This window comes from Hyperolius riggenbachi, chromosome 7, assembly GCF_040937935.1.
Source record: "Hyperolius riggenbachi isolate aHypRig1 chromosome 7, aHypRig1.pri, whole genome shotgun sequence".
Classification (NCBI taxonomy): domain Eukaryota; kingdom Metazoa; phylum Chordata; class Amphibia; order Anura; family Hyperoliidae; genus Hyperolius; species Hyperolius riggenbachi.
This window is the reverse complement of record NC_090652.1, coordinates 112,854,317-112,866,822: the sequence shown is the minus strand read 5'-3', so window position 1 is coordinate 112,866,822 and position 12,506 is coordinate 112,854,317. Positions and strand designations below refer to the sequence as shown.

At 44.5% G+C, this 12,506-nt stretch overlaps 2 protein-coding genes across 6 annotated transcripts in view; one reads left to right on the top strand and one right to left on the bottom strand.

The window, feature by feature from the left end:
* The window catches only part of LOC137524540 (uncharacterized), a 226,400-nt gene that overhangs the window by 63,419 nt on the left and 150,475 nt on the right, over window positions 1-12,506 (bottom strand). For 2 of the 5 annotated variants that reach the window (XR_011022724.1, XR_011022723.1), the window contains exon 3: window positions 8,024-8,188. The exons of the other annotated variants lie outside the window; for them this stretch is intronic. The gene's annotated coding sequence lies outside the window, so the exon portion shown is untranslated. The remainder of the gene's footprint in view (window positions 1-8,023; window positions 8,189-12,506) is intronic. 5 annotated transcript variants of the gene reach the window in all.
* The window catches only part of LOC137524538 (cytochrome P450 2K1-like), an 81,483-nt gene that overhangs the window by 63,332 nt on the left and 5,645 nt on the right, over window positions 1-12,506 (top strand). The window contains exons 5-7 of the mRNA XM_068244525.1: window positions 1,480-1,659; window positions 6,253-6,394; window positions 9,927-10,114. Of these exons, the coding sequence (XP_068100626.1) occupies window positions 1,480-1,659; window positions 6,253-6,394; window positions 9,927-10,114 (510 nt within the window). The remainder of the gene's footprint in view (window positions 1-1,479; window positions 1,660-6,252; window positions 6,395-9,926; window positions 10,115-12,506) is intronic.

The window sequence follows — 12,506 nt, the reverse complement described above, 5'->3', positions numbered from 1 at the left end:
CGTGTACCGAAAAAAAATTATGCAAATCGGCCCAGCAGGGCCTGAGAAATCCTCCTGAGCGGCATAGCCCCAGCTCAGTGGGATAAAACTCAAAATTAAAACATATTCAAATGAGAAAAAAGTGCCCTTAAAAATATATGATTCATTTTACAATGTAAATAAAGCATGATTCCAACCTTACTTCTAACTATTTGATTCTCAAACCCTTAATGAACCGCGTACGAGAGGAATCGGCGCAGGAGACTTGGGCGCAGGATACAGCCGGTATACGGCTGATCCTGCTGCTGCACAAGTCCCGGCCGTATTAAATACTATTCCCCCTCCAGGCCGCCATGGATGGTAGGGCATGAAATAATTCAGCTTCCAGCAATTGCTGGAGGCCGAATTATAGTGTTTTATAAGTAACTTCAGCTCCGTCTTCTGACGTCGCTGAAGTTACTCACTGCTGCGCCCAAGTCTCCTGCTCTAGAATGGAAGTGTTCGTAATGAACCTATGCCAACAGTGAGCAGCTATGAATTCTGGGGCTGTTTTCTTTCTATCCCTGCAGCCTCAGAGACACTAAAGACTTCCATGGCTTCCTCCACCAGTTTTAATTTACAATCTGCAGCTCTTTCCATTTTAGCTAGCACTTGGAAAATTTCTCTGATTGATGCCACAGATGGATGGAGCTGCAGATCATAAATTAAAACTGCTGGAGGAAGCCTCAAGAGTGTTCGGCATCTCTTGGGCTGCAGGATTAGAGAAAAAAACTGACCCAGAATGCACAGCGACTCATTCTCTGCATACATTTATAAAAGGTGTTTGAGGATCAAAGAGTTAGAAGTAACAGGTTTTCCCCCCAAAAAAATCCAAATCAAGAGCCATAACACTTTTATTATTAAGAATGGATGGGAACCCAGCAATTCTAATCTGAAAGTATCTGAGAGAACGAACATATATACATGTGAGATGTTAGCGTTGCCGGGTTGTGATTTCGCACGCGACAACAATTATACTTTAGAATACGCTACCCCGTTGAAATACTATTAAGTACATCCTCCATTTCCAGCTAATAAGAGGCCGCAACGGTTAGCATCCAGTAAATAATTCTTTTGATATCTCCCGGGGAGGAAACAATTTATACATTCATACCGTTTATTATGATGTTTAATATGCAACTTATCTGCAAACCACTTTGTTGGTTAATCGGACTCATGTTCATTGTATTTGTAAGATGTCTGTTTCTTGTCATTATTTTACTATGTCAAAAATTCTAAAATAAAAGAATCTTTAAAAAAAAGAATGGATGGGAACAGTTTCACAAAATGCAAAACCGCCCCAGCGTGTACAGAAACGCTGTCCACCTTCTGGTTGTGAAGGTGGTTGCATCAGGAAGATGGAGAGTGGCATGCAGCCCACTATTGCTGTTTTGAAAATAAACAGTTATTTAATTTATTTAGAATAAAAAGGCCCTAATGATAATTATTTTGTATCCACAGCTGTATAATTATTTCCCTCGCATCATGTCCCTTTTTGGGGTACAGAAGGAACTCGTGCAGAGCCTTGGTGAGATCAATGAGTTTCTTTTGAAGCGTATCAAGCAACAAAGGCAGGAATTTAATTCGAATGATATCTCTGGATACATAGATGCGTATCTTCTGAAGCAAGAACAAGATCAGGTATGTACATCTCTCATTTACTATGTGCTGGATCAGCTACAACCAATGCATGAAATATCTTTGTTCTTTTCAGAGGTATTGTCCACATTTCTGACAAATAAATCCCTAGTGATATAATCTTTGCTTATGAATTTTAACCCCCTATTTATCCCAGCATTTCTATATATTACATTTTTATAACCTTATACTACATAGGCTTATTCTGAGTACTTTTACTCATATTTGTGATGTTTTGTAAGTCTCAGTTCTCATTAAAGAGTAACTGAGAAGTGGGAAAAAAAATAATAATATGTACCTGGGGCTTCCTCCAGCCCCCTTCAGGCTCATCGGTCCCTCACCAACCTCCCAAGCCCCCTGGATTCTCCACTAGGTGGCCCAGTAATTCAGCCAGTGGGTAGTACTGTGCAGACGCAGAACACTCCCGAGGACCGAAGCACGAGAGGTGGCGCATGCATGGCCAAGGCGTGTATCTGCAGTTTACTCCTACTGGCTGGAATAACAGCCCGTTTTGTGGGGGATCCAGGCAGTCCAGGGGGACGACGAGGGACCGATGAGTCTGAACCGGGCTTTAAGGTTTACTTAAAGCATTAAGCACTGGCAAGTCTGAAAGTCAGACGTTGATAACCTTGCCTGATTCTATTCTACTGTATTAAGCAATCAGCAAGGTGTTAAAAAAAATATCTTGGATAATGATGTTATCGCCCAGCGAGTTTTTCACATACACCTGTCACACCTTGCAAGGATGCCCATTGCTGTGTAATAATGTGAGTCCCAGCAAAGCATCTTTGAAGCTCACACCAGAGCTTCCCATGGATCCAGGTCTGAACTAATGAGAGTCCTCCCTGAGGAGGATTTTCATTGGTCCAAACCATGAACCAATGGGAGTCCTGGAGGGAGCTTTAATGATTCTTTGACCAGACTCACAATATTACACAGCGATGGTGGCCTAGCAAGGTGCGACAGGGTGGCGGATTTTCGGTGGTGCTGTGGGGCCATTTGGAAAGAAAGTTTGGCTGAGTTGGGTTGGGGTTTGGTGCCTTGGAGGATTCCGATAAAGCGGCAATCAACAGAGATTACTCAATCGAGATTTAAAGGACAACTGACCTGAGAGGGATATGGAGGATTCCATATTTATTTCTTTTTAAACAATGCAGATTGCTGATCCTCTGCCTTAAATACTTTTAAAAGAAAAAAGTTCACAGCACTGGAGGCTCATAAGTGTACGCAGAACACTAAGTCCAGTCATCTTCATAAGAGTCCAGGCACAATCCCAACACGTACCCACAGCAAAATTCAAGCCAGCACCTTAAAAAATAGAAGCAAGAACTAACAAAGAGTTACAATGTATCACAGTCATAAACCGTCACCAGATCTCCAAGTGTGTGGTCATATATAATCAACACCTTTTATATTGCGCAGTAGGTAAGCAGTGGTGGGCAAGGCCACCCCCTTTGTGCTTGCACTCACCCCGGTGTCCTCTGCAGCAAATATATGTCATAAGCTTTTCAGATAGTTATAGACAAATGACCACCCAACTCCAGATCCAGTGTTTCCACTTATAGCTCTAGAACTCAAGATGTTTAAAGGAACCCTAAGCAGCACCCGAAAAGTTATAGTGAACTTACCTGGGGCTTCCTTCAGCCCCTTGTAGTCTGCGAAGTCTGTTGGTGTCCTCCAGGTCCCCCCCCCCCCCCCCCCCGGGGGCTCCATTATAGCGATGACTTCGGCTGAAGTTGCCAGTCGCCACTACTGTGCATGTCCATGCATTCCCCTCACTGAAGTATGCTTTAATAAGCAAATAGGTGAAATGATGAATACCCCGATACAGCAATTACAGTTGTAAACCTGATTGTAGAATATCAGTCCAGTATACTCTCTCTCTTTATAGTAAACTGAGATATAGTAGAAATTTGGTTACAGTAAACTAAATGTCCAGTTCCTGGCCAAGCACCATTATAAACATATGGGGGTAATGCCTGGTATAGTAAACCCATATACAATCAAACTTCAGTTATAGTGAACCTGTTTTTTAGCCCCTGTGGTATTCTGTATTCGGCTGTAGTGGAAAGTGGACGGGCACATGCATCATACATCAGTTGCAGACCGGTGAGCTGTGGTTGGTAGGTGGGCCAGCAGCCACTTGTAGCCTGCTCTCTATCTGTATGCTACTCTAGCACCATGTGGATTAACTCAAAAACACTGTCCAATGCATGGGCTAAACAGGGCAAGCAGCATCTACTGGTGGTGAGACCTATGGTTCCTGTGTAAGCTGCTACCTAATTACTGAGGGAATTGCCTGTTATCTGTGAGGAGCACACTATCAGTATTATTGACTCACAGTGAACCTCCAAACTAAAAATCTACTCAGCAACACTGAAAAAGCTTCGTGTTTCTTTAACAGTTTTTCTTACCCAAGCCTCATTTTTAGCTGCACAGAAGCTAAGCTCCGCCCCATTAAAGAAATCTGGCAGGGCATTTTTCCCCTGAGGCTGTGCAAAGCATGATGGGATTTCTGATGTTGTTGTTCTTGTTCTGCTGTTTTGGGGCACATTTTTTTTATTTTGAATTTGAGATTTGAAGCCTAGCGTGCACAGCTGGGAGGAGTGATCAGGACACAGGACAGTTGGAAATGTGTCTCATGCTCCTTGTCACCTCATTTCAACCAAAATGATGGCTGACTCCCCATGAAATCACAAACATTTGCCTGTTCTTTTAACCTCCCTGGCGGTCTATTAGAAACCGCCAGGGGGCAGCGCAGCACTATTTAAAAAAAAAATTTTAAATCATGTAGCGAGCCTGGGGCTCGCTACATGATAGCCGCTGTACAGCGGCATCCCCCCGTGACGTCTGAGGGAGTCCCGATCCACCCCTCAGCGCTGCCTGGCACGGGGTCTGGGGGGAGGGCGGCGCGGCGAGGCGAACATCGGCGATAGAGCGCGGAGCGGCGGCGATCAGAATGCACACGCAGCTAGCAAAGTGCTAGCTGCGTGTTGCAAAAAGTAAATCGGCCCAGCAGGGCCTGAGAAATCCTCCTGCGCGGCATACCCCGAGCTCAGCTCGGGCTTACCGCCATGAAGGTTAAAACAGGGTGGGTAAGAGATTATATTACCTATTTATTTTAATTAACATAACTAAGTAACTTAATGATAGTATGTTTGTTTAGGCCGAAGTTCCCCTTAAATTAAAAAACAGAACTATGGTATACTTTATGTGCTTGAGTATGAAGATTAAACAGTTTTTGTTTGTTCAAGCCAGAATATCCATAGCTCAATAGCAATTCTTCAAATAAACAGACTATACATAATTACGGTGATATTTCAGGAGGGTCATCCTCACTTTTTCAAGTTATATATCCATTAAGTGTACAAATCACACAGCTCATGCTCAGATACTCAATGGTCCGAAAAAATAACCAATCATGACCAATTAAAAGTCCACCAGAAAAGTTAAAGCCGGAGTCTCATCTCTGAGGCAGCATGGACCTGACAAGGAACAGGAGACTGAAATAGTCCTCCAATCACAGTGCAGCAACTACTCCAAACTGCTTGGCTAGGTGACCAAGTACATCAAAAATATATCAAAAGTGTTATGTGTACACACTGGAACAATGACGTCAAAAAAGCATTAGCATCTGTCTGTAAGCAGACCAGATGGGAGACGCACCCTAATAAAGCAAGACATTTTGAATCAGGATGACACCATTCATTGGCTAACTTAAAAAAATAAGAGTAAACCAGCTTTTGGCTGTATAGCCTTCGTCAGGTTAGCTGTGTAAATGCAACTTCAAAAGGGATACATTGATTTTTTTGCAGGCACAAATACATGTCATTAAGATGCCTTAAAGTGTACCAGAGCTGTATAATTAAAAAGATTTTACACATATCTGGGGCTTCCTCCAGTCCCATCTGCTCCGATCGCTCCCATGCCACTGCCCTCCGCTGCCTGCAGCTTTGGGAACCGGGTTCGACTCCCCGCACTTCCGTCAGTTGGAGCCAGTCTGGCATAAGAGAAGTGCACCCTCTACGTATCTCTCCAGCAGCTGCTGGAGAGATACGCAAAGAGCGCACTTCTCCTGCGTAGCTAGCCGCAACTGACGTCAGTGACGGGACCTGGTTCCCGAAGCTGCGGGCAGTGGAGGACGGTGGCGTTGGAGCGATTGGAGAAGATGGGGCTGGAGGAAGCCCCAGATATGTATAAAATCTTTTGAATTTTACAGCTCTGAGTCCCTTTAAATGAAACAGAACATCTAAATGGGGTGAGAGGTTGTTAGCTGATTTATGACTCATAGATAAGACTCCTTGTTAACTAAGACGTTTTGAATCAGGATGACACTGTGGTATCTTCAAGCATAGTAGTAGTAGTAGAGTATTGTACTACTATGCTTGAAGATACCGCAATGTAGGTACAATACTCTACTGCTAGATAAAGTGCTCAGGTAGTACAAGTATGTGTAAATAAAATATTATACTTTGACAAGGTGGCACAATAGCAACGAACATAAAAGGGTTGCAGATCATGCACATTTTTTGGGAATTAGAAATGAATGTTTATGAATGCTAGATGGCTGAGCACACTCTGATTTCTTTGTTTCAGGCCTCAAACAAAACCGAAACGTACTTTAATGATGACAATTTGGCTATGGCAGCTTCGGATCTCTTTACAGCTGGGACAGAAACAACATCAACAACACTTCAATGGGCCATATTACTGATGATGAAATATCCAGAAATACAAAGTAATTTTCAAGTGGTGACATTTAGGAGAATTAAAGGACAACTGAAGTGAGAAATATATGGAGGCTGCCATATTTATTTCCTTTTATACAATACCAGTTGCCTGGCAGCCCTGCTGGTCTAGTGGGATTCAGTAGTGTCTGAATAATGTCAGAAACAATCATGAAGTTAATCTTTCAGATCTGACAATGTCAGAAACACCTGATCTGCTGCATGCTTGTTCAGGGTATATGGCTACAAGTATTAGAGGCAGAGGATTAGCAGGATAGCCAGGCAACTGGTATAGCTTAAGAGAAAATAAATATGGCAGTCTCCATATCTCTCTTGCTTCAGTTGCTCTTTAATCGATTTCTTGAGTCTTCTGCTTGATCTAGTTTGACATGAATTGCAGGTTTATTAACTTTTTTGTATGCTTGTGTGAGATACTCTCCACTTCCACACATTTGCTGAAGTAACTGATTTGCTTGAAGTGAAACTGAAGTCAGTTTATCTACTTCATTTCCATAAGAGTACAGTTAATGACCTACACACATGTTCACATAAAAAAATGTATCCAATTTACTGCTTTGGCTATCTGGGTGTGGATGGCCGAAACACATCCTATTTCCCATGTAACACAGGAGAGGAGAGGAAGATGGAAAGAAAAACAACATGAGCAGCCAGTGCCACCTTGTTCCATGCTGTAAAAATTACACATGCTATCATAATACAGCATGGTTCCAGTTAACCAGAACTCAACATGGAAGGTGTCCTTTTTAGGTTTTCAGAGTGGTGCGCAGCAGGAACGACTTACGAATTCCTGAGGTGCTGGTCTTCTTCACTCCTGCAGCTCCAAGCTGCTTTGCTGTGTCCTTGTAAGGCTCCCCCATGTGTCACCTGACCTTTGTTAGATCACATGATGCATAGAAGCCATGCACCCATGACACAGCTAAGCAGCTGAGAACCAGTGGCGGCTCCAGCTTCAAATTGTTGGGGGGGCACAAAGGGGGCATGATGGCTGGCTGGTGGAGCCCATTTGGGTGAACAAAATTGATGTTTGTATGGCGAGCTTAAAGGGGTTCTGTGGGGGTTTCTGAAGAGAAAAACTGCCACTTACCTTGGGCTTCTATGAGCCCCATGTAGCGGTAATGTCCCACGATGTCCTGCTCCCATCCGCCGTTCCCCGCAGCCGGCACCGGGCTATTATTCGTCTGACATACAGACGAATAATGCGCGTTGCCGTGCCACCGCTCGCGTCATCTGAGGCTTACTGCGCAGGCGCAGTACAACGGAGCCTTGTACTGCGCGTGCGCAGTAAGCTTCCGATGACGCAGGCGGAAGCGAGCGGGTGCGCGGCCACTCTAGCGCAGTCGCAGTTGGATCCCATGCCGCTTAGACCGGGGCCGGCGGCGGAGAACGGCAGATGGGAGGAGGACGGCGTGGGACATTACCGCTGCACGGGGCTGATAGAAGCCCCAGGTAAGGGTCTGTTTTTCTCTTCCATAACCCCCCACAGAACTCCTTTAAGATATTTTTTGCCTAACTAAGGTGATACAATTAAGGCTAACTAATTTCAGCAATGATAGGAACCAAATGGAAACATCACAAACAGAGGCTTTTGATGGTGCTATTATTGAAGAAAAGTTACCTACAGATGTACTTGGCTAGTTTGCTGACACACTTTTATCCTTTTGTGCTAGCAAGCTGCTCCTGTGTGGACAGATCACAGACAAATGGCTGGTGAGGTAGTGTTCATTTTAGACCGGTTGCTTGACTTCTCACTCATCCGTCAAGTACAGATATCACTTAAAGAGACACTGAAGCGGAAAAAAAATTATGATATTATAATTTGTATGTGTAGTACAGCTAAGAAAAAAACATTAAGATCAGATACATCAGTCTAATTGTTTCCAGTACAGGAAGAAACTCCAGTTGTTATCTCTATGCAAAAAAAGCAATTAAGCTCTGCGACTTTCAAAGTCGTGGAGAGGGCTGTTATCTGACTTTTATTATCTCAAGTGTTATTGAACTATATACTTTTTCTCTGCTAGAGGAGAGGTCATTAGTTCACAGACTGCTCTGAAAGAATTATTTTGAATGCTGAGTGTTGTGTAATCTGCACATATTATAGAATGATGCAATGTTAGAAAAAACACTATATACCTGAAAATAAAAATATGAGAATATTTTCTTTGCTGCTAAACTTCTAGTAATTATTCATAGTACACAACCAATTGATTATATCATATTTTTTTTCCGCTTCAGTGTCTCTTTAAAATAAATCTTTTATGCACTGGCGTAACAATAGGGGATGCGTTCCCTGCCGCAGTGGGGGGCCCGGGGCCACCCTAGGGACCGCTCAAGGACTTTTATGGGGCAGGAGGGGTCGCGTGGCCGCAGATTGGTGGGGAGGGGGGACATTTCCCCCCCTCCCTCACCTTGGGTTCTCCTCTCAGCACTCCCCTCCTGCAATCATTGGTGGCAGCGGGCGGCGGCAGGCTGGCTGAGCACATACCTCCTTCTCACCAGGGGTCTTCTGATCACTAAGTGTTTCATGTAACTTCCTGTGCGCTAAAGAGGTACGTGCTCAGCCTACCTGCCGCAGCCCGCTGCCACCAATAATTGCAGGAGGGGAGCGCTGAGAGGAGAGCCCAAGGTGAGGGGGGGGGAATGTCCCCCCTCCCCACCGATCTGCGGCCATACTCTCCTCTTATGTTGCGACCCCTCCTGCCCCGGATGTTTTTTTTTGCAGGGGGGCCCGGGGATTTCTAGGTACGCCCCTGCTTTTATGGCATCTACCATTGTAGCATCTTTTCTCTATGACCCCTAATGTTCCCTCTTAAAGTGGACCCAAATTAAAAATACAAGATTTCAGAAATAAAATCTATTTTCTAAATTATAATAATAAATAGCAGCCTTTTTAAGCTGCATGATGACAAATATAAAATATTTTACATTTATTGGAGGAACCCCTCCCTTCCTTTCAAATTGCCGGCATTTTTCCGGCAAACTGGTGGAGTAGATGGTGTCCGGCAATGGAGGAATTGCTAATGGCTGCCCCCAGTATAACCCTAGCTATGAAAAGAGAAGGGTGAAATGCATGCACTGAAATGATCATAGGTTTGAAGGAGTGTTTATTTATCTTTGTATGTGTCAGAGTGGTGCAACTAAATATTTTTAATTAAAAAAATGTTTGGTTTGGGTCCGCTTTAACTATACATCCTGCTTTGCACTGTTTAAATCCCACAACTAAATTCACATTTGGTTCTCCTAGAGAATTTTCTCTTTCTTCTTTTATGGTTTTCGTTTTCTCTTTTATAAATGGCCTGATATTTTAGCAAAAAGTGCATTGAGAATGATTCATTCATTTGTTTGCTGTTTGATAGTTTCAGCAATCGTCTTAGATGTATTACTGCCTTATGGTATTTTTCCTTATGCACAACCTAAAGTTTGTTACAATATATTTGCAAAAGAATATAGTAAAAATAATAATTTAAAAAATAAGTTCAGTTGTTGTGGTGCTGCTGATAAAATACATATACTCTTATGCTGTAGAGAAAGTGCGAGTGGAAATCCAGGCCCATATTAAACCAGGAGAGATGCCCACAGCTGATGACCGGAGGAAAATGCCGTATACTGATGCCGTTATACACGAGGTGCAGAGGTTCTCTAACATTGTGCCTATGAGTCTCTCACACACAACAGCAAAGGACGTGTATTTCCGTGGATACTGCATTCCTAAGGTAATGTATTATGGGAACAGGAAATTTGGGCACCTGCAGTTAGTGATGCTCGGATACCCCCAATCACGGATTTGAATAAATCCGGCCACGGCAGACCCAAACTCCGAAGAAGCCGTGATTGTGATCCGGATTTGAAATTGACTTACAAATTCGACTCAGATTTTATCCGTGATTGCCTGTAAAGTCCGTGATCACGGATTAGACTTTAAGGTTAATAGCAAAGCCCCCATACATGCTACAATCACCAAATATGCATAGATTGTAAAGGTGATTTTCAAAAAGACCTAAAAGTTTTTCAGAAAATCGATTTTAAAATTTCAAATGAAAAAAGTATTTGTGATTAAAAATCGCCAAAACCTGCTGACTTTAGCGGTTAATAGCAAAGCCCTCTTACTTGCTAGAAACACCGAATTTGAAAATATGTCAAGTAGAACAGGGATGGTCGTAGTCAGCCAACTTCGCTACGCTGGAACTACGCGTATTTTTACGCAAATACGCTTCGCAATCTACGGCTATGTAATCATAAACTTCACTACGTTTGCATTACGTGTTAAATTACGCTAGCTTCGCGTAGTGCGAAGCGTAGTTGATGCGACCGCTTATGCCCTTATGTGGAAAAATTTCCGCAATTATCTTCAACCTATTTACAAATATAAACTAATATAAGCGTACATTCCACCTTCCAATGCGGAATTGTATGCGTATAAAAGGGCAATAATATTTCTGCGCATGCGCAATGATCCATATAGATGCAGTTACCGCACGTGTAGTTGACTTTGCAATACATATGTCAACTACGCGTAGCGGGCGAAGCTTCGCATAGCGGGACTACGACTATGCGGAAAGGCGTACGTGTAGTCCTTAAACTTCGTCTACGAACTATGATGCGTAGTTGCATACTACGACGCGTAGATTCGCGCTGGCGTAGTTTACGAGCAACCCTGAAGTAGAACAGTGAGAACAAGGGGAACATTTTTTTTTTAACCACTTGCCGACCAAGTGGTTTCCTATTGATCTGTGCTGGGTGGGCTCTTCAGCCCCCAGCACAGATCGTATTGCAGGCAGGGCGATCAGACTCCCTCCCCCTTTTTTCCCCACTAGGGGGATGTCCTGCTGGGGGGGTCTGATCGCCGCCGCTCTGCTGTGCCTTGCAGGGGGGGGCTCCTCAAAGCCCTCCTCCGCAGCGCTATTCCCCCCTCCCTCTCCTTCCCTCCCTCTCCCTGGCTCTGTAGGCGGTACAGGACGGCGATACGTCCTGTACCGCCTCTGATAGGCTTCAGCCTATCAGACAACGGCGATCCCCGGCCTATCAGAGGCTGGGGATCGCCGATCTCCTTTACCGTGCAGTGTAAACACCGGGGATTGCTTCCCCGTGTGTTTACATTTCACCTGCGAGCCGCGATCGAATGAGCGGCCGTTTCCATGGAAACCCACAGACAACCAGTTTACGCCAATCGGCGTTAGCTGGTTGTCAAGAGGTTAAAAGACCTTATAGTTTTTGAGAAAATCAGACCTCCGATCAGCCGGCGACCAGTGAGTGCGGGCACTAGGACCTCGCGGACACCACACTGATATGCAGAAGTGACATCACTTCTGCATATGCAGTGCGGTGTCCATGGGGGTACCGTGCACCCACTCTCACTGCCTGTCGGATGATTCTGAGGTCTGTCACTATCTAAACTGGGGGTGCACTACCTAAACTGGGGGGCACCTGTCACTACCTAAACTGGGTGGCACACCTGTCACCACCTAAACTGGGGGGGGAGTGTCCCTATCACTAACCATAGAGGGTTCCTGTCATTACCTAAACTGGGGGGGGCACCTGTCACTACCTAATCTGGTGGGCACCTGTCACTACCTAAACTGGGGGGCACCTGTCACTACCTAAACTGGGGGGCACCTGTTACTACCTGAACTAGGGGCACACCTGTTACCACCTAAACTGGGGGGGGTGTCCCTGTAACTAAACATAGGGGGTCCCTGACACTACCTAAACTGGAGGGCATCTGTGTTGGAGGCGCTCACAATCTAATTTCTACTATAGTCCTAATTTAAAGACCCCCATTGCTAAATTCATGTAAATTTGGCTCCACCCGTGACCACAGCCACACCTGGTCCATGGCCATGCCCAAGTACGTCACTGGGATTCCCGTCATTCCGTGCATGCGTGCTGTGTCACACTGCGCTCCCCTTGCACACACTGTTACTTTGTCACCCATTGACTTGCTTTACTGCATAATTTGTGTGGCAGGCACAGATCATGCAGTAATGCACTGTAGACTGCATTAGCATTGCAGTGTATTAGACACTTTGGGTGCACCATGTCTTATCTCATGAAGTGGGCAAGTCTCTATAGGCTGCAGGGAAGCATCAGGGAAGAAACAGTTCAACG